The 19,224-nt window shown below is 58.4% G+C and overlaps 1 protein-coding gene across 2 annotated transcripts in view; it reads right to left on the reverse strand.

The window, feature by feature from the left end:
- The window catches only part of LOC132808835 (uncharacterized), a 42,681-nt gene extending 24,136 nt beyond the window's left edge, over positions 1–18,545 (reverse strand). Inside the window, exons 1-6 of one of the 2 annotated variants that reach the window (XM_060822275.1) lie at positions 18,451–18,543; positions 16,808–16,977; positions 15,790–15,895; positions 14,037–14,137; positions 11,853–12,014; positions 10,164–10,257 (exon numbers count right to left, since the gene is read on the reverse strand). In XM_060822275.1, the coding sequence (XP_060678258.1) occupies positions 10,164–10,257; positions 11,853–12,014; positions 14,037–14,137; positions 15,790–15,895; positions 16,808–16,977; positions 18,451–18,454 (637 nt within the window). In that variant the 5' untranslated portion in view covers positions 18,455–18,543. Of the gene's footprint in view, positions 1–10,163; positions 10,258–11,852; positions 12,015–14,036; positions 14,138–15,789; positions 15,896–16,807; positions 16,978–18,450 lie in introns of both variants that reach the window. The other variant, XM_060822276.1, reaches the window with a different exon arrangement.
- Between the last annotated feature and the right edge of the window lie 679 nt (positions 18,546–19,224).

Raw genomic sequence — 19,224 nt, forward strand, 5'->3', positions numbered from 1 at the left:
GACTGGGGAATGGGGCTGACTGTGAGACAGACTGGGGAAGGGGCTGACTGTGAGACAGACTGGGGAAGGGGCTGACTGTGAGACAGACTGGGGAAGGGGCTGACTGTGAGACAGACTGGGGAATGGGGCTGAGAGAGGGACAGACTGGGGAAGGGGCTGAGAGAGGGACAGACTGGGGAAGGGGCTGAGAGAGGGACAGACTGGGGAAGGGGCTGACTGTGGGACAGACTGGGGAAGGGGCTGACTGTGGGACAGACTGGGGAAGGGGCTGACAGAGGGACAGACTGGGGAAGGGGCTGACTGTGAGACAGACTGGGGAATGGGGCTGACTGTGAGACAGACTGGGGAATGGGGCTGACTGTGAGACAGACTGGGGAAGGGGGCTGACAGAGGGACAGACTGGGGAAGGGTCTGACAGAGCGACAGACTGGGGAAGGGGGCTGACAGAGGGACAGACTGGGGAAGGGGCTGACTGTGAGACAGACTGGGGAATGGGGCTGACTGTGAGACAGACTGGGGAAGGGGCTGACTGTGAGACAGACTGGGGAAGGGGCTGACTGTGAGACAGACTGGGGAAGGGGCTGACTGTGAGACAGACTGGGGAATGGGGCTGAGAGAGGGACAGACTGGGGAAGGGGCTGAGAGAGGGACAGACTGGGGAAGGGGCTGAGAGAGGGACAGACTGGGGAAGGGGCTGACTGTGGGACAGACTGGGGAAGGGGCTGACTGTGGGACAGACTGGGGAAGGGGCTGACAGAGGGACAGACTGGGGAAGGGGCTGACTGTGAGACAGACTGGGGAAGGGGCTGACAAAGCGACAGACTGGGGAATGGGGCTGAGAGAGGGACAGACTGGGGAAGGGGCTGACTGTGAGACAGACTGGGGAAGGGGCTGACTGTGAGACAGACTGGGGAAGGGGGCTGACAGAGGGACAGACTGGGGAAGGGGCTGACTGTGAGACAGACTGGGGAATGGGGCTGACTGTGAGACAGACTGGGGAATGGGGCTGACTGTGAGACAGACTGGGGAAGGGGGCTGACAGAGGGACAGACTGGGGAAGGGGCTGACAGAGCGACAGACTGGGGAAGGGGGCTGACAGAGGGACAGACTGGGGAAGGGGCTGACTGTGAGACAGACTGGGGAATGGGGCTGACTGTGAGACAGACTGGGGAAGGGGCTGACTGTGAGACAGACTGGGGAAGGGGCTGACTGTGAGACAGACTGGGGAATGGGGCTGACTGTGAGACAGACTGGGGAATGGGGCTGACTGTGAGACAGACTGGGGAAGGGGGCTGACAGAGGGACAGACTGGGGAAGGGTCTGACAGAGCGACAGACTGGGGAAGGGGGCTGACAGAGGGACAGACTGGGGAAGGGGCTGACTGTGAGACAGACTGGGGAATGGGGCTGACTGTGAGACAGACTGGGGAAGGGGCTGACTGTGAGACAGACTGGGGAATGGGGCTGACTGTGAGACAGACTGGGGAAGGGGGCTGACAGAGGGACAGACTGGGGAAGGGGCTGACAGAGCGACAGACTGGGGAAGGGGGCTGACAGAGGGACAGACTGGGGAAGGGGCTGACTGTGAGACAGACTGGGGAATGGGGCTGACTGTGAGACAGACTGGGGAAGGGGCTGACTGTGAGACAGACTGGGGAAGGGGCTGACTGTGAGACAGACTGGGGAAGGGGCTGACTGTGAGACAGACTGGGGAATGGGGCTGAGAGAGGGACAGACTGGGGAAGGGGCTGAGAGAGGGACAGACTGGGGAAGGGGCTGAGAGAGGGACAGACTGGGGAAGGGGCTGACAGAGGGACAGACTGGGGAAGGGGGCTGACAGAGGGACAGACTGGGGAAGGGGCTGACAGAGGGACAGACTGGGGAAGGGGGCTGAGAGAGGGACAGACTGGGGAAGGGGCTGACAGAGGGACAGACTGGGGAAGGGGCTGAGAGAGGGACAGACTGGGGAAGGGGCTGACTGTGGGACAGACTGGGGAAGGGGCTGACTGTGGGACAGACTGGGGAAGGGGCTGACTAAGCGACAGACTGGGGAATGGGGCTGAGAGAGGGACAGACTGGGGAAGGGGGCTGACTGTGGGACAGACTGGGGAAGGGGCTGACTGTGGGACAGACTGGGGAAGGTGCTGAGAGAGGGACGGACTGGGGAAGGGGGCTGACAGAGGGACAGACTGGGGAAGGGGGCTGACAGAGGGACAGACTGGGGAAGGGGCTGAGAGAGGGACAGACTGGGGAAGGGGCTGAGAGAGGGACAGACTGGGGAAGGGGCTGACTGTGGGACAGACTGGGGAAGGGGCTGACTGTGGGACAGACTGGGGAAGGTGCTGAGAGAGGGACGGACTGGGGAAGGGGGCTGACAGAGGGACAGACTGGGGAAGGGGGCTGACAGAGGGACAGACTGGGGAAGGGGCTGAGAGAGGGACAGACTGGGGAAGGGGCTGAGAGAGGGACAGACTGGGGAAGGGGCTGACTGTGGGACAGACTGGGGAAGGGGCTGACTGTGGGACAGACTGGGGAAGGGGCTGACTGTGGGACAGACTGGGGAAGGGGGCTGACAGAGGGACAGACTGGGGAAGGGGGCTGACAGAGGGACAGACTGGGGAAGGGGGCTGAGAGAGGGACAGACTGGGGAAGGGGCTGACAGAGGGACAGACTGGGGAAGGGGCTGAGAGAGGGACAGACTGGGGAAGGGGCTGACTGTGGGACAGACTGGGGAAGGGGCTGACTGTGGGACAGACTGGGGAAGGGGCTGACTAAGCGACAGACTGGGGAATGGGGCTGAGAGAGGGACAGACTGGGGAAGGGGGCTGACTGTGGGACAGACTGGGGAAGGGGCTGACTGTGGGACAGACTGGGGAAGGTGCTGAGAGAGGGACGGACTGGGGAAGGGGGCTGACAGAGGGACAGACTGGGGAAGGGGGCTGACAGAGGGACAGACTGGGGAAGGGGGCTGACAGAGGGACAGACTGGGGAAGGGGGCTGACAGAGGGACAGACTGGGGAAGGGGCTGAGAGAGGGACAGACTGGGGAAGGGGCTGAGAGAGGGACAGACTGGGGAAGGGGCTGACTGTGGGACAGACTGGGGAAGGGGCTGACTGTGGGACAGACTGGGGAAGGGGCTGACTGTGAGACAGACTGGGGAAGGGGCTGACTGTGAGACAGACTGGGGAATGGGGCTGAGAGAGGGACAGACTGGGGAAGGGGCTGACAGAGCGACAGACTGGGGAAGGGGCTGACTGTGAGACAGACTGGGGAATGGGGCTGAGAGAGGGACAGACTGGGGAATGGGGCTGACTGTGAGACAGACTGGGGAATGGGGCTGACTGTGAGACAGACTGGGGAAGGGGGCTGACTGTGGGACAGACTGGGGAAGGGGGCTGACTGTGGGACAGACTGGGGAAGGGGGCTGACTGTGGGACAGACTGGGGAAGGGGGCTGACTGTGGGACAGACTGGGGAAGGGGGCTGACTGTGGGACAGACTGGGGAAGGGGGCTGACTGTGGGACAGACTGGGGAAGGGGCTGAGAGAGGGACAGACTGGGGAAGGGGCTGAGAGAGGGACAGACTGGGGAAGGGGGCTGACTGTGGGACAGACTGGGGAAGGGGGCTGACTGTGGGACAGACTGGGGAAGGGGGCTGACTGTGGGACAAACTGGTGAAGGGGCTGACTGTGAGACAGACTGGGGAAGGGGCTGAGAGAGGGACAGACTGGGGAAGGGGCTGACTGTGAGACAGACTGGGGAAGGGGCTGAGAGAGGGACAGACTGGGGAAGCGGGCTGACTGTGGGACAGACTGGGGAAGGGGCTGAGAGAGGGACAGACTTGGGAAGGGGCTGAGAGAGGGACAGACTTGGGAAGGGGCTGACTGTGGGACAGACTTGGGAAGGGGCTGACTGTGGGACAGACTGGGGAAGGGGCTGAGAGAGGGACAGACTGGGGAAGGGGGCTGACAGAGGGACAGACTGGGGAAGGGGGCTGACAGAGGGACAGACTGGGGAAGGGGGCTGACAGAGGGACAGACTGGGGAAGGGGCTGAGAGAGGGACAGACTGGGGAAGGGGCTGACTGTGGGACGGACTGGGGAAGGGGCTGAGAGAGGGACAGACTGGGGAAGGGGCTGAGAGAGGGACAGACTGGGGAAGGGGCTGACTGTGGGACAGACTGGGGAAGGGGCTGACTGTGGGACAGACTGGGGAAGGGTCTGACTGTGAGACAGACTGGGGAAGGGGCTGACAGAGGGACAGACTGGGGAAGGGTCTGACAGAGCGACAGACTGGGGAAGGGTCTGACAGAGCGACAGACTGGGGAAGGGGCTGACTGTGAGACAGACTGGGGAATGGGGCTGACTGTGAGACAGACTGGGGAATGGGGCTGAGAGAGGGACAGACTGGGGAAGGGGCTGAGAGAGGGACAGACTGGGGAAGGGGCTGACTGTGAGACAGACTGGGGAATGGGGCTGACTGTGAGACAGACTGGGGAATGGGGCTGACTGTGAGACAGACTGGGGAATGGGGCTGACTGTGAGACAGACTGGGGAAGGGGGCTGACTGTGGGACAGACTGGGGAAGGGGGCTGACTGTGGGACAGACTGGGGAAGGGGGCTGACTGTGGGACAGACTGGGGAAGGGGGCTGACTGTGGGACAGACTGGGGAAGGGGCTGAGAGAGGGACAGACTGGGGAAGGGGCTGAGAGAGGGACAGACTGGGGAAAGGGCTGAGAGAGGGACAGACTGGGGAAGGGGCTGAGAGAGGGACAGACTGGGGAAGGGGGCTGACTGTGGGACAGACTGGGGAAGGGGGCTGACTGTGGGACAAACTGGTGAAGGGGCTGACTGTGAGACAGACTGGGGAAGGGGCTGAGAGAGGGACAGACTGGGGAAGGGGCTGACTGTGAGACAGACTGGGGAAGGGGCTGAGAGAGGGACAGACTGGGGAAGGGGCTGAGAGAGGGACAGACTGGGGAAGGGGCTGACTGTGAGACAGACTGGGGAAGGGGCTGAGAGAGGGACAGACTGGGGAAGGGGCTGACTGTGAGACAGACTGGGGAAGGGGCTGAGAGAGGGACAGACTGGGGAAGGGGCTGACTGTGAGACAGACTGGGGAAGGGGCTGACTGTGGGACAGACTGGGGAAGGGGCTGACTGTGGGACAGACTGGGGAAGGGGCTGACTGTGGGACAGACTGGGGAAGGGGCTGAGAGAGGGACAGACTGGGGAAGGGGCTGAGAGAGGGACAGACTTGGGAAGGGGCTGACTGTGGGACAGACTGGGGAAGGGGGCTGACAGAGGGACAGACTGGGGAAGGGGCTGAGAGAGGGACAGACTGGGGAAGGGGCTGAGAGAGGGACAGACTGGGGAAGGGGCTGACTGTGGGACAGACTGGGGAAGGGGCTGACTGTGGGACAGACTGGGGAAGGGGCTGAGAGAGGGACAGACTGGGGAAGGGGCTGAGAGAGGGACAGACTGGGGAAGGGTCTGACTGTGAGACAGACTGGGGAAGGGGGCTGACTGTGAGACAGACTGGGGAAGGGGGCTGACTGTGAGACAGACTGGGGAAGGGGGCTGACTGTGAGACAGACTGGGGAATGGGGCTGACTGTGAGACAGACTGGGGAAGGGGCTGAGAGAGGGACAGACTGGGGAAGGGGGCTGACTGTGAGACAGACTGGGGAATGGGGCTGACTGTGAGACAGACTGGGGAAGGGGGCTGACTGTGGGACAGACTGGGGAAGGGGCTGAGAGAGGGACAGACTGGGGAAGGGGCTGACTGTGGGACAGACTGGGGAAGGGGCTGAGAGAGGGACAGACTGGGGAAGGGGGCTGACTGTGGGACAGACTGGGGAAGGGGGCTGAGAGAGGGACAGACTGGGGAAGGGGCTGAGAGAGGGACAGACTGGGGAAGGGGCTGACTGTGAGACAGACTGGGGAAGGGGCTGAGAGAGGGACAGACTGGGGAAGGGGCTGAGAGAGGGACAGACTGGGGAAGGGGCTGACTGTGGGACAGACTTGGGAAGGGGCTGACAGAGGGACAGACTTGGGAAGGGGGCTGACTGTGGGACAGACTGGGGAAGGGGCTGAGAGAGGGACAGACTGGGGAAGGGGCTGAGAGAGGGACAGACTGGGGAAGGGGGCTGACTGTGGGACAGACTTGGGAAGGGGCTGAGAGAGGGACAGACTGGGGAAGGGGCTGACTGTGGGACAGACTTGGGAAGGGGCTGACAGAGGGACAGACTTGGGAAGGGGCTGACAGAGGGACAGACTGGGGAAGGGGCTGACTGTGAGACAGACTGGGGAAGGGGCTGAGAGAGGGACAGACTGGGGATGGGGCTGACTGTGGGACAGACTGGGGAAGGGGCTGACTGTGGGACAGACTGGGGAAGGGGCTGAGAGAGGGACAGACTGGGGATGGGGCTGAGAGAGGGACAGACTGGGGATGGGGCTGACTGTGGGACAGACTGGGGAAGGGGGCTGACAGAGGGACAGACTGGGGAAGGGGCTGAGAGAGGGACAGACTGGGGAAGGGGGCTGAGAGAGGGACAGACTGGGGAAGGGGCTGAGAGAGGGACAGACTGGGGAATGGGGCTGACTGTGAGACAGACTGGGGAATGGGGCTGACTGTGAGACAGACTGGGGAAGGGGCTGACTGTGAGACAGACTGGGGAAGGGGCTGACTGTGAGACAGACTGGGGAAGGGGCTGAGAGAGGGACAGACTGGGGAATGGGGCTGACTGTGAGACAGACTGGGGAAGGGGCTGACTGTGAGACAGACTGGGGAAGGGGCTGAGAGAGGGACAGACTGGGGAATGGGGCTGACTGTGAGACAGACTGGGGAAGGGGCTGACTGTGGGACAGACTGGGGAAGGGGCTGACTGTGGGACAGACTGGGGAAGGGGCTGAGAGAGGGACAGACTGGGGAAGGGGGCTGACTGTGGGACAGACTGGGGAAGGGGCTGAGAGAGGGACAGACTGGGGAAGGGGCTGACTGTGGGACAGACTTGGGAAGGGGCTGACAGAGGGACAGACCTGGGAAGGGGCTGACTGTGAGACAGACTGGGGAAGGGGCTGACTGTGAGACAGACTGGGGAAGGGGCTGAGAGAGGGACAGACTGGGGAAGGGGGCTGACTGTGAGACAGACTGGGGAAGGGGCTGACTGTGGGACAGACTGGGGAAGGGGCTGAGAGAGGGACAGACTGGGGAAGGGGGCTGACTGTGGGACAGACTTGGGAAGGGGCTGAGAGAGGGACAGACTGGGGAAGGGGGCTGAGAGAGGGACAGACTGGGGAAGGGGCTGACTGTGGGACAGACTGGGGAAGGGGGCTGACTGTGGGACAGACTGGGGAAGGGGCTGAGAGAGGGACAGACTGGGGAAGGGGCTGAGAGAGGGACAGACTGGGGAAGGGGCTGACTGTGGGACAGACTGGGGAAGGGGCTGAGAGAGGGACAGACTGGGGAAGGGGCTGAGAGAGGGACAGACTGGGGAAGGGGCTGAGAGAGGGACAGACTGGGGAAGGGGCTGACTGTGGGACAGACTGGGGAAGGGGCTGACAGAGGGACAGACTGGGGAAGGGGCTGACTGTGGGACAGACTGGGGAAGGGGCTGACTGTGGGACAGACTGGGGAAGGGGCTGACTGTGGGACAGACTGGGCAAGGGGCTGAGAGAGGGACAGACTGGGCAAGGGGCTGAGAGAGGGACAGACTGGGGAAGGGGGCTGACTGTGGGACAGACTGGGGAAGGGGGCTGACTGTGGGACAGACTGGGGAAGGGGGCTGACTGTGAGACAGACTGGGGAAGGGGCTGACTGTGGGACAGACTGGGGAAGGGGGCTGAGAGAGGGACAGACTGGGGAAGGGGCTGAGAGAGGGACAGACTGGGGAATGGGGCTGACTGTGAGACAGACTGGGGAAGGGGGCTGACTGTGGGACAGACTGGGGAAGGGGCTGAGAGAGGGACAGACTGGGGAAGGGGCTGACTGTGGGAACAGACTGGGGAAGGGGCTGAGAGAGGGACAGACTGGGGAAGGGGGCTGACTGTGGGACAGACTGGGGAAGGGGCTGACTGTGAGACAGACTGGGGAAGGGGCTGAGAGAGGGACAGACTGGGGATGGGGCTGACTGTGAGACAGACTGGGGAAGGGGCTGACAGAGGGACAGACTTGGGAAGGGGGCTGACTGTGGGACAGACTGGGGAAGGGGCTGAGAGAGGGACAGACTGGGGAAGGGGGCTGACTGTGGGACAGACTTGGGAAGGGGCTGAGAGAGGGACAGACTGGGGAAGGGGCTGACTGTGGGACAGACTTGGGAAGGGGCTGACAGAGGGACAGACTTGGGAAGGGGCTGACAGTGAGACAGACTTGGGAAGGGGCTGACAGATGGACAGACTGGGGAAGGGGCTGACAGATGGACAGACTGGGGAAGGGGCTGACAGATGGACAGACTGGGGAAGGGGCTGACAGATGGACAGACTGGGGAAGGGGCTGACTGTGGGACAGACTGGGGAAGGGGGCTGAGAGAGGGACAGACTGGGGATGGGGCTGACTGTGGGACAGACTGGGGATGGGGCTGACTGTGGGACAGACTGGGGAAGGGGCTGAGAGAGGGACAGACTGGGGATGGGGCTGAGAGAGGGACAGACTGGGGATGGGGCTGAGAGAGGGACAGACTGGGGAAGGGGCTGACTGTGAGACAGTCTGGGGAAGGGGCTGAGAGAGGGACAGACTGGGGAAGGGGCTGACAGAGGGACAGACTGGGGAAGGGGGCTGAGAGAGGGACAGACTGGGGAAGGGGCTGACAGAGGGACAGACTGGGGAAGGGGGCTGAGAGAGGGAAAGACTGGGGAAAGGGGCTGACAGATGGACGGACTGGGTAAGGGGCTGAGAGAGGGACAGTCTGGGGAAGGGGCTGACTGTGTGACAGACTGGGGAAGGGGCTGACTGTGGGACAGACTGGGGAAGGGGCTGAGAGAGGGACAGACTGGGGAAGGGGTCTGAGAGAGGGACAGACTGGGGAAGGGGTCTGAGAGAGGGACAGACTGGGGAAGGGGCTGAGAGAGGGAAAGACTGGGGAGGGGGCTGAGAGAGGGAAAGACTGGGGAGGGGGCTGAGAGAGGGAAAGACTGGGGAAGGGTCTGACAGAGGGACAGACTGGGGAAGGGGGCTGACAGTGGGACAGACTGGGGAAGGGGCTGACTGTGAGACAGACTGGGGAAGGGGCTGACTGTGAGACAGACTGGGGAAGGGGCTGAGAGAGGGACAGACTGGGGAAGGGGGCTGACTGTGAGACAGACTGGGGAAGGGGCTGAGAGAGCGACAGCTGGGGAAGGGGGTTGACTGTGGGACAGACTGGGGAAGGGGCTGAGAGAGCGACAGCTGGGGAAGGGGCTGACTGTGAGACAGACTGGGGAATGGGGCTGAGAGAGCGACAGATGGGGAAGGGGGCTGACTGTGGGACGTACTGGGGAAGGGGCTGACTGTGGGACGTACTGGGGAAGGGGCTGACTGTGGGACGTACTGGGGAAGGGGCTGACAGAGGGACAGACTGGGGAAGGGGCTGAGAGAGCGACAGATGGGGAAGGGGGCTGACAGAGGGACAGACTGGGGAAGGGGGCTGACAGAGGGACAGACTGGGGAAGGGGCTGACTGTGGGACAGACTGGGGAAGGGGCTGACTGTGAGACAGACTGGGGAAGGGGCTGAGAGAGGGACAGACTGAGGAAGGAGCTGACAGAGGGACAGACTGGGGAAGGGGCTGACTGTGGGACAGACTGGGGAAGGGGCTGAGAGAGCGACAGATGGGGAAGGGGGCTGACAGAGGGACAGACTGGGGAAGGGGCTGACTGTGGGACAGACTGGGGAAGGGGCTGACTGTGGGACAGACTGGGGAAGGGGCTGACTGTGAGACAGACTGGGGAAGGGGCTGAGAGAGCGACAGATGGGGAAGGGGGCTGACTGTGGGACAGACTGGGGAAGGGGCTGACTGTGGGACAGACTGGGGAAGGGGCTGACAGAGGGACAGACTGGGGAAGGGGGCTGACAGAGGGACAGACTGGGGAAGGGGGCTGACTGTGAGACAGACTGGGGAAGGGGCTGACTGAGGGACAGACTGGGGAAGGGGCTGACAGAGGGACAGGGCCTGTAGGGTTGGAGTACTCACAGATGAAGTCCGCAGGGTTGTAGTGTGGGTTACAGTGCAGACCCAATGCTCCAAAAAAGTCCAGGATCTGGGCAGCAGCTCCGTAGTAGGCAATCTGTAACAGGGGGAGAGAGAGAGGAATGGCTCACATATACCCCGGGCTCTTCCTGTCCCTCTCCCTGTCCCACTCCCTGTCCCTGGGAGTGTTTGATGGGGGACAATGTAGAGGGAGCTTTACTCTGTATCTAACCCCCGTGCTGTCCCTGTCCTGGGTGTGTTTGATGGGGGACAATGTAGAGGGAGCTTTACTCTGTATCTAACCCCGTGCTGTCCCTGTCCCTGGGAGTGTTTGATGGGGGACAGTGTAGAGGGAGCTTTACTCTCTATCTAACCCCGTGCTGTCCCTGTCCTGGGTGTGTTTGATGGGGGACAGTGTAGAGGGAGCTTTACTCTGTATCTAACCCCATGCTGTCCCTGTCCTGGGAGTGTTTGGTGGGGACAGTGTAGAGGGAGCTTTACTCTGTATCTAACCCCTAACTGTCCCTGTCCCTGGGAGTGTTTGATGGGGGACAGTGTAGAGGGAGCTTTACTCTGTATCTAACCCCATGCTGTCCCTGTCCTGGGAGTGTTTGGTGGGGACAGTGTAGAGGGAGCTTTACTCTGTATCTAACCCCATGCTGTCCATGTCCTGGAGGTGTTTGATGGGGGGACAGTGTAGAGAGAGCTTTACGCTGTATCTAACCCCATGCTGTCCCTGTACTGGGTGTGATCAGTACTGACACTGGGAATACAATGTGAGTGTGTGTGTGTGAATATAAGATTCTGTGTGAGACTGTGTGTGAGAGAGATTGTGTGTGTGTGTGTGTGTGAGACTGTGTTTTGTGTGTGACTGTGTCTGACTGTGTGTGTGTCTCTGACTGTGTGTGTGACTGTGTGTGTGTGTGTGACTGTGTGTGTGTGTGTGACTGTGTGTGTGTGTCTGACTGTCTGTGTCTGTGTGTGACTGTGTGTGTGTGACTGTGAGAGCATGTGAGTGCGAGTGAGCGTGTGTGAGTGCGTGAGTGTGTGCGCGTGTATGTGATTGTGTGAGACTGTGTGTGAGTGCGAGTGAGTGTGAGCTTGTGTTTTTGTGTGTGTGTGAGCGTGACTGTGTGTGTGTGAGCGCGTGAGAGTATGACTGTGTGGGTGTGAGTGCGAGTGAGCGTGTATGTGATTGTGTGAGACTGTGTGTGAGTGCTGGTGAGTGTGAGCTTGTGTGTGACTGTGTGAGACTGTGTTGTGAGTGTGTGTGTGTGTGTGTCTGTGTCTGTGTGAGAGTGTGTGTCTGTGTGTGTGTGTCTGTGTGTCTGTGTGTGTGTGTCTGTGTGTCTGTGTGTGAGTGAGTGTGTGTGTGTGTGACTGTGTTGTGAGTGTGTGTGTGTGTGTGTGACTGTGTTGTGTGTGTGTGTGTGTGTCTGTGTTGTGTCTGTGTGTGTCTGTGTGTGTCTGTGTGTGTGTGACTGTGTTGTGAGTGTGTGTGTGTGTGTGTGTGACTGTGTTGTGTGTGTCTGTGTGTGTCTGTGTCTGTGTCTGTGTCTGTGTCTGTGTCTGTGTCTGTGTCTGTGTCTGTGTCTGTGTCTGTGTCTGTGTCTGTGTCTGTGTGTCTGTGTGTGTGTCTGTCTGTGTGTGTGTGTGTGTGTCTGTGTGTTGTGGGCTGACCCGGGGGTGTACCTCTCCGTCGCTCATCAGCAGGATCTTGTCGAACATGTGGTAGATCTGGGAGGACGGCTGGTGGATGGAGGAGACCACAGTCTTGCAGTGTCTCAGCACGTACCGCCTGAGGGTGCAGCACAGGCTGTAGGCCGTACTGGAGTCTAGGCCCGAGGTCGGCTCCTGTCCACGAGAGAATACACCTCACTGAGTGTGCACCCACTGCCCAGGGCTGGGGGGGGAGAGGGAGGGAGAGGGGGAATGTGGGAGAGGGAGAGACTGATGGAAGGAGAGAAAGTGGGAGAGAATGGTAGGGAATGAGTGAGCGAAGGAAAGGAGGAGAGAAGAGCGATTGAGGAAGACACGATGAAGAGGAGGCTGTGATCTGAGCGCATCCCACCATCTCCCGGAGCTCCCTGTCACCACAGACTGAGGTAGCCCTGCTCCGCGTGATCCATAGGGATCGAGTGTCCCCTCTGAGGAAAACCAATCTCGGGAGGAACTCAGTGCTTCCCAAAGCGGGGACGCGGCGTCCAAGCGCATGGGTGTGACCCAGGGACCCAGCTCTCCAGGCCTCGTCCCTGATGAGGGAGAGTGCCCGAAACGTCGATTCTCCTGCTCCCCGGATGCTGCCTGATCTGCTGCGCTTTCCCAGCGCCACACTCTCTCGACTCTGATCTCCAGCATCAGCATTCCCTGCTCTCTCCTGGAGCCTGTTCTCCTGTGGGATCCTGCTGTGCCCTCACACACACACACACACACACACACACACACACACGCGACGTCACCCAGGGGAGGGTGCTGCTCATGGGGGGACTCTGATCGAGTATGACCCCTCCTCGACCCCGGGCGCAAGAAGCGTGTTTTCTCCCAGGAACACGGCCGACCGACGCTACCCAGTGTTCCTGGAACTGAACACCATCAAGAGAGTGTCTCACGCACTCAGGGATTCTCAAACAGGACCCCCCCACCCACCCACCCACCCACCCAAACTCTTTTCACCGCTTGGATGTATCCTCGAGACAGATGTACAGCATGAAAAAAGACCCTTCGGCCCAACCCGTCTATGCTGACTCAGATATCCCAACCCAATCTAGTCCCACCTGCCAGCACCCGGCCCATATCCCCCCAAACCCTTCCTATCCATATCCCCATCCAAATGCCTCTTAAATGTTGTCATTGTACCAGCCCCCACCACATCCTCTGGCAGCTCATTCCACACACGTACCACCCTCTGGGGGAAAAAGTTGCCCCTTAGGTCTCTTTTATATCTTTCCCCTCTCACCCTAAACCTATGCCCCTCTAGTTCTGCATTCCCCACCCCAGGGAAAAGACTTTGCCTATTTACCCTATCCATGTCCCTCATGATTTTATAAACCTCTATAAGGTCACCCCTCAGCCTCCGACGCTCCAGGGAAAACAGCCCCAGCCTGTTCAGCGTCTCCCTGTAGCTCAGACCCTCCAACCCTGGCAACATCCTTGTAAATCTTTCCTGAACCCTTTCAAGTTTCACAACATCTTTCCGATAGGAAGGAGACCAGAATTGCACCCAATATTCCAACAGGGGCCTAACCAATGTCCTGTACAACCGCAACATGACCTCCCAACCCCTGTACTCAATACTCTGATCAATAAAGGAAAGCATACCAAACGCCAAAGTAATAAGTTATCACTTTGAATAATTCTGACATGGCCTGTCAAGGAAGTTGAAATAAAAGTTCTGGAACTCTTTGATTAGCTCGAACAACGTGTTCCGATGGAACAGACCTGAAAAGGTAACTTTGCTTTCTTTCAGAGATATTGCCAGACCTGCCGAGTTTCTCCAGCTATTTCTGTGTTCCTGTCAGTGACGTGTCTGGCTTGGACTTGCGTCAATGCGGGAACTGTCAAATATATCTTCGATTGCACAACAATAAAAAAAAACCCACATTATTGCAACATTGAAGGACATAGATCAGAAAATGGAAATCTCCAGACCTTTCCCTCACTGAGGGAGCAGAGGAGAGCAAGGAAGGACGAGAAAAATGAGCGAGGGAGAGAGGAGGAGGGAGAGCAGACAAAGAGCGAGGGTACGGGGCAGTGAGGGGCAGAGGGCGGAAACAGTAGGGGAATGAGGGAACTGGATGGAAGAGGCAGGACCACAAGGGAACGCTGGGAGAATGGGAATGGGGGAAAGGTGAGGATGCAATCCTGGGACATACTTACATCAAGCAGCATGACAGCTGGGTCAGACAAAAGCTCACAGGCAATATTGGCGCGTTTACGTTCCCCTCCAGAGAGCCCGCGTTTAAAATCGTCGCCGATAACTACCGAGAGAGGAATCAGAGATATATTACAGGGGAGAGAAGATTAAACAGAAATCCCATAACGCAGCTCCAGTGCTACGGGAATTACGTGACTGGATTAATCCACGATACATCAGTGTAGGGTTAATAATCCAGAGGACGGCAGTGTGGGGTTATGTTACTGGGTTAATAACCCAGGGTACAGCAGTGTGGGGTTATGTTACTGGGTTAATAATCCAGGGGATGACAGTGTGGGGTTATGTTACTGGGTTAATAATCCAGGGGACAGCAGTGTGGGGTTATGTTACTGGGTTAATAATCCAGGGGACAGCAGTGTGGGGTTATGTTACTGGGTTAATAATCCAGGGTACAGCAGTGTGGGGTTACGTTACTGGGTTAATAATCCAGGGGACAGCAGTGTGGGTTTATGTTACTGGGTAAATACTCCAGGGGACAGCAGTGTGGGGTTATGTTACTGGGTTAATAATCCAGGGGACAGTAGTGTGGGGTTACGTTACTGGGTTAATAATCCAGGGGACAGCAGTGTGGGGTTACGTTACTGGGTAAATACTCCAGGGGACAGCAGTGTGGGGTTATGTTACTGGGTTAATAATCCAGGGGACAGCAGTGTGGGGTTATGTTACTGGGTAAATACTCCAGGGGACAGCAGTGTGGGGTTATGTTACTGGGTTAATAATCCAGGGGACAGCAGTGTGGGGTTATGTTACTGGGTTAATAATCCAGGGGACAGTAGTGTGGGGTTATGTTACTGGGTTAATAATCCAGGGGACAGCAGTGTGGGGTTATGTTACTGGGTTAATAATCCAGGGGACAGCAGTGTGGGGTTATGTTACTGGGTTAATACTCCAGGGGACAGTAGTGTGGGGTTATGTTACTGGGTTAATAATCCAGGGGACAGCAGTGTGGGGTTATGTTACTGGGTTAATAATCCAGGGGACAGTAGTGTGGGGTTACGTTACTGGGTTAATAATCCAGGGGACAGCAGTGTGGGGTTATGTTACTGGGTAAATACTCCAGGGGACAGCAGTGTGGGGTTATGTTACTGGGTTAATAATCCAGGGGACAGCAGTGTGGGGTTATGTTACTGGGTAAATACTCCAGGGGACAGCAGTGTGGGGTTATGTTACTGGGTTAATAATCCAGGGGACAGCAGTGTGGGGTTATGTTACTAGGTTAATAACCCAGGGTACAGCAGTGTGGGGTTATGTTACTGGGTTAATAGTCCAGGGGACAGCAGTGTGGGGTTATGTTACTGGGTTAATAACCCAGGGTACAGCAGTGTGGGGTTATGTTACTGGGTTAATAGTCCAGGGGACAGCAGTGTGGGGTTATGTTACTAGGTTAATAATCCAGGGTACAGCAGTGTGGGGTTATGTTACTGGGTTAATAACCCAGGGTACAGCAGTGTGGGGTTATGTTACTGGGTTAATAACCCAGGGGACAGCAGTGTGGGGTTACGTTACTGGGTTAATAACCCAGGGTACAGCAGTGTGGGGTTACGTTACTGGGTTAATAACCCCACACTGCTGTACCCTGAGTTATGTTACTGGGTTAACAACAGGTTCTGCCTCCTCTGCCTGGTCCAGATTCGAGCCCACGTTTAACTGCTAATATCAATGTAGTACCATTGCCTGCTTTAGTGGAGCACTCACTCGTGTTGTAGCATTTTGTGATGTCCAGCTCCTCCACCAGACTGGTCACTATCTTCTCCTTCTCGTGCTGCTTCATGGTACTGGGCAGCTTGAGGTGGGCCTGGTACTGCAAGGAACAGAGAGAAAAGGCTTCAGTGCGCCTTGTGATGAGTGGGCCTGATTCACGGCCTGTTTCCACTGACCCCACCACCCGCTGAGCATGTCAAATCCCACGGTCCAACTGAGCAGGTTAGCCAGTGTGACGCCGTGGCCTAGCTGACAAATTGAGTGGGATCGATTTCACCCCGGCTGCCCTTGGTGGGCGAGCTAGGCTGGTCAGCAACTTCCCCGGGCCCGCATGACGGGCAGGAAAAACCCAGGCTTCATTTACGGCCCAGTGCTGTGTTTGCCTGACCTCTCATACCTGCCTCCCCTCCGTCCACCCCCGCTTGCTGGTGACTGAGCGGCAAAGACCCGGGCTTCTGTTGCGGCCTGGTCTTTTGTTGGCCTGATTTCACCATCAGTGTGGTGCAGAGGCCTGCACGCAACCGAGCAGGAAAAGCCCAGGCTTTGTTTGCGGCCTAGTCCTATGTTAGCCTCACTTCCCCATCCGCGTGTCACAGAGGCCTACACAAACTGAACAGGCAAATCCCAGACTTCATTTGCGGCCTAGTCCTGCTTACGCCTGATCTCGCCACCATTGTGGTGCAGAGGCCCGCACAAAGCGAGCAGGAAAGGCCCAGGCATCATCTGCGTCCTCGCACTGCACCCAGGGACTGCATCGAGACCTGCCTCAACCAAGAACGCCCAGGCCCCTTTGCAGCCTACCGCAGTGCCTGCCTGACCTTTCGCACCAAAACGGTGGGCCGTTACATCGAACAGGAAGAGCGCAGGCTGCGTTTGCGGCCTAGTCCCGTGTTAGCCTGATCTCCTGCACCCTCGTCTCCCCAGCCTCTTTGCCAGGCCAGCCCTCACGGACCCTGGGCGCCCTGCTCCCAACCCACACACCCTTGCAAGCCAGCCCGCACCCCCTGCTCACCATGAGAGTGTCCCTCAGCGTCAGGTTGGCAAAGAAGATGTCCTGCTGCATGACGTAGCAGATGCTGCGGCGCAGGCGCTTGTTGAGTGGCATCCCGTTCATCTTGACGGTGCCCGCCCGCACGGGCTGCCTTCCAGAGAGAACACTGAGCAGCGTCGTCTTGCCCGAGCCTGCACGGTTGACACCGCCGTCAGTCAGCTCACGGAGACAGGCCCAGGCTTCGCAAGCCCGTTCCCTCTGGCTCGTCCCCTTCCCCTCACCGCCCCACCCCCACACCCCCTCCTGCCCTCGCTCCCTTCACGCAACGTTACCCCCACCCACCCCACCCATGTCCAACACCTTGGCTGACCCTTCAGGCTGGCAGAAGGAGGCCAACGTATGATTTGGGAATGGCCTCTTTGTCAAAGAGTGTGGCGCTGGAAAAACACAGCCCGGGTCAGGCAGCGTCTGAGGAGTGGGAGGGTCGACGTTTCGGGCATAAGCCCTTCATCAGGAATGTCCACTGGATGAGGACGTCCCTGAAGGAGGGCTTATGCCCGAAACGCCATCTCTCCTGCTCCTCGGAGGCAGCCTGACCCGGGTGCGCTTTTCTAGCACCACACTCTATTCATCTCCATTCAGCCCATTCCCCAGCGTGTCCCACAGGAACAGGAGGCCATTCAGCTCTCAATCCACCCTAACCTACACATCCCTGAACACTGTGGGACAATTTAGCACGGCCAATCCACCCTGACCTACACATCCCTGAACACTGTGGGACAATTTAGCACGGCCAATCCACCCTAACCTGCACATCCCTGAACACTATGGGACAATTTAGCACGGCCAACCCACCCTAACCTACACATCCCTGAACACTACGGGACAATTTAGCACGGCCAATCCACCCTAACCTACACATCCCTGAACACTGTGGGACAATTTAGCGTGGCCAATCCACCCTAACCTGCACATCCCTGAACACTGTGGGACAATTTAGCACGGACAATCCACCCTAACCTGCACATCCCTGAACACTATGGGACAATTTAGCACGGCCAATCCACCCTAACCTACACATCCCTGAACACTGTGGGACAATTTAGCACGGCCAATCCACCCTAACCTACACATCCCTGAACACTGTGGGACAATTTAGCACGGCCAATCCATCCTAACCTACACATCCCTGAACACTATGGGACAATTTAGCACGGCCAATCCGCCCTGACCTACACATCTTTGGACTGTGGGAGGAAACCGGACCACCCGGAGGAAACCCACTCAGACACGGGGAGAATGTGCGGACACCACATAGAAAGGCAATTCCGAGGCTGGGATCGAACATGGGTCCCTGGCGCCGTGAGGCAGCAACACTAACCACTGAGACACTGTGCCACCAAAGACCCTCAGGCAGCCCCTTCCCCCAAACCCACAGCCCCCTCCCATCCAGAAGGACAAGGGGGCAGCAGGTACATGGGAACACCACCCCCCACCCCCTCCCTCCCTGCAAGTTCCCCTCCGAGACACTCCCCATCCCGACTCGGAAACGTATCGCCGTTCCCTTCGGGGTCAGAATCCCGGAATTCCCTCCCTCAGGGTCTACCCACAGCACGTTCACGCCACATGAGAGAATGAAAGATAGGTCCAAAATCGTCACTGACCCATCTCCTGCGAAAAGGGAAATCTTTATCTCGTGTCTCCTGAACTTTCTGTCTGTCCCACAGCTACCTCAAGGACAGTGTGTTGAGGTTTATTGGCTTGTTCTGTTGTGCTGTCAGCTAGCCAAGATGAGAGGTTTCGAGCGAAGGAGCAGGGATGTGCTGTTGCTGTTACACAGGGCCTTGGAATGTTGTGTGCAGTTGTGGTCTCCTTTTCTGTGGAAGGACGTTCTTGCTCTTGAGGGAGTGTAACGATGGTTTCCCAAGCTGATCCCGGGAATGCTGGGACTGACCGTATGAGGAGAAATTGACCAGGATAGGATACATTCCGCTGGAATTCAGACAAGTGGGTTGGGGCTGGGGGGGGATCTCCTAGAGACTTGGGTAATTCTAACAGGACGAGACAGGGTAGATATAGGGAGGATATTTACAATGGTGGGTGTGTCCAGAACCAGGGTCACAGTCTAAGGATTCAGGGAGACTGGTTAGGGTGGAGATGAGGCATTTCTTCACCCAAAGAGTGGTGAGCCTGTGGGATTCATTACAGGAAGTAGTTGATGCCAAAACATTGAATGTATTGAAGAGGCACCTGGGGTCAGAGGTCATGCGGAGGAGCAAGATTAAGCTATTGGACTGGGCAACCCAACTCTGATCATGATGAACAGCGCAGCAGGTTCGAAGGGCTGAATGGCAGCCGTCATATTCTCCTTTGTTGGGATCTGGACCAGATGGGCCAATGGGCCAAGGAGTGGCAGATGGAGTTTAATTTGGATAGAT

Source organism: Hemiscyllium ocellatum (genome assembly GCF_020745735.1).
Source record: "Hemiscyllium ocellatum isolate sHemOce1 chromosome 40 unlocalized genomic scaffold, sHemOce1.pat.X.cur. SUPER_40_unloc_4, whole genome shotgun sequence".
NCBI lineage: Eukaryota > Metazoa > Chordata > Chondrichthyes > Orectolobiformes > Hemiscylliidae > Hemiscyllium > Hemiscyllium ocellatum.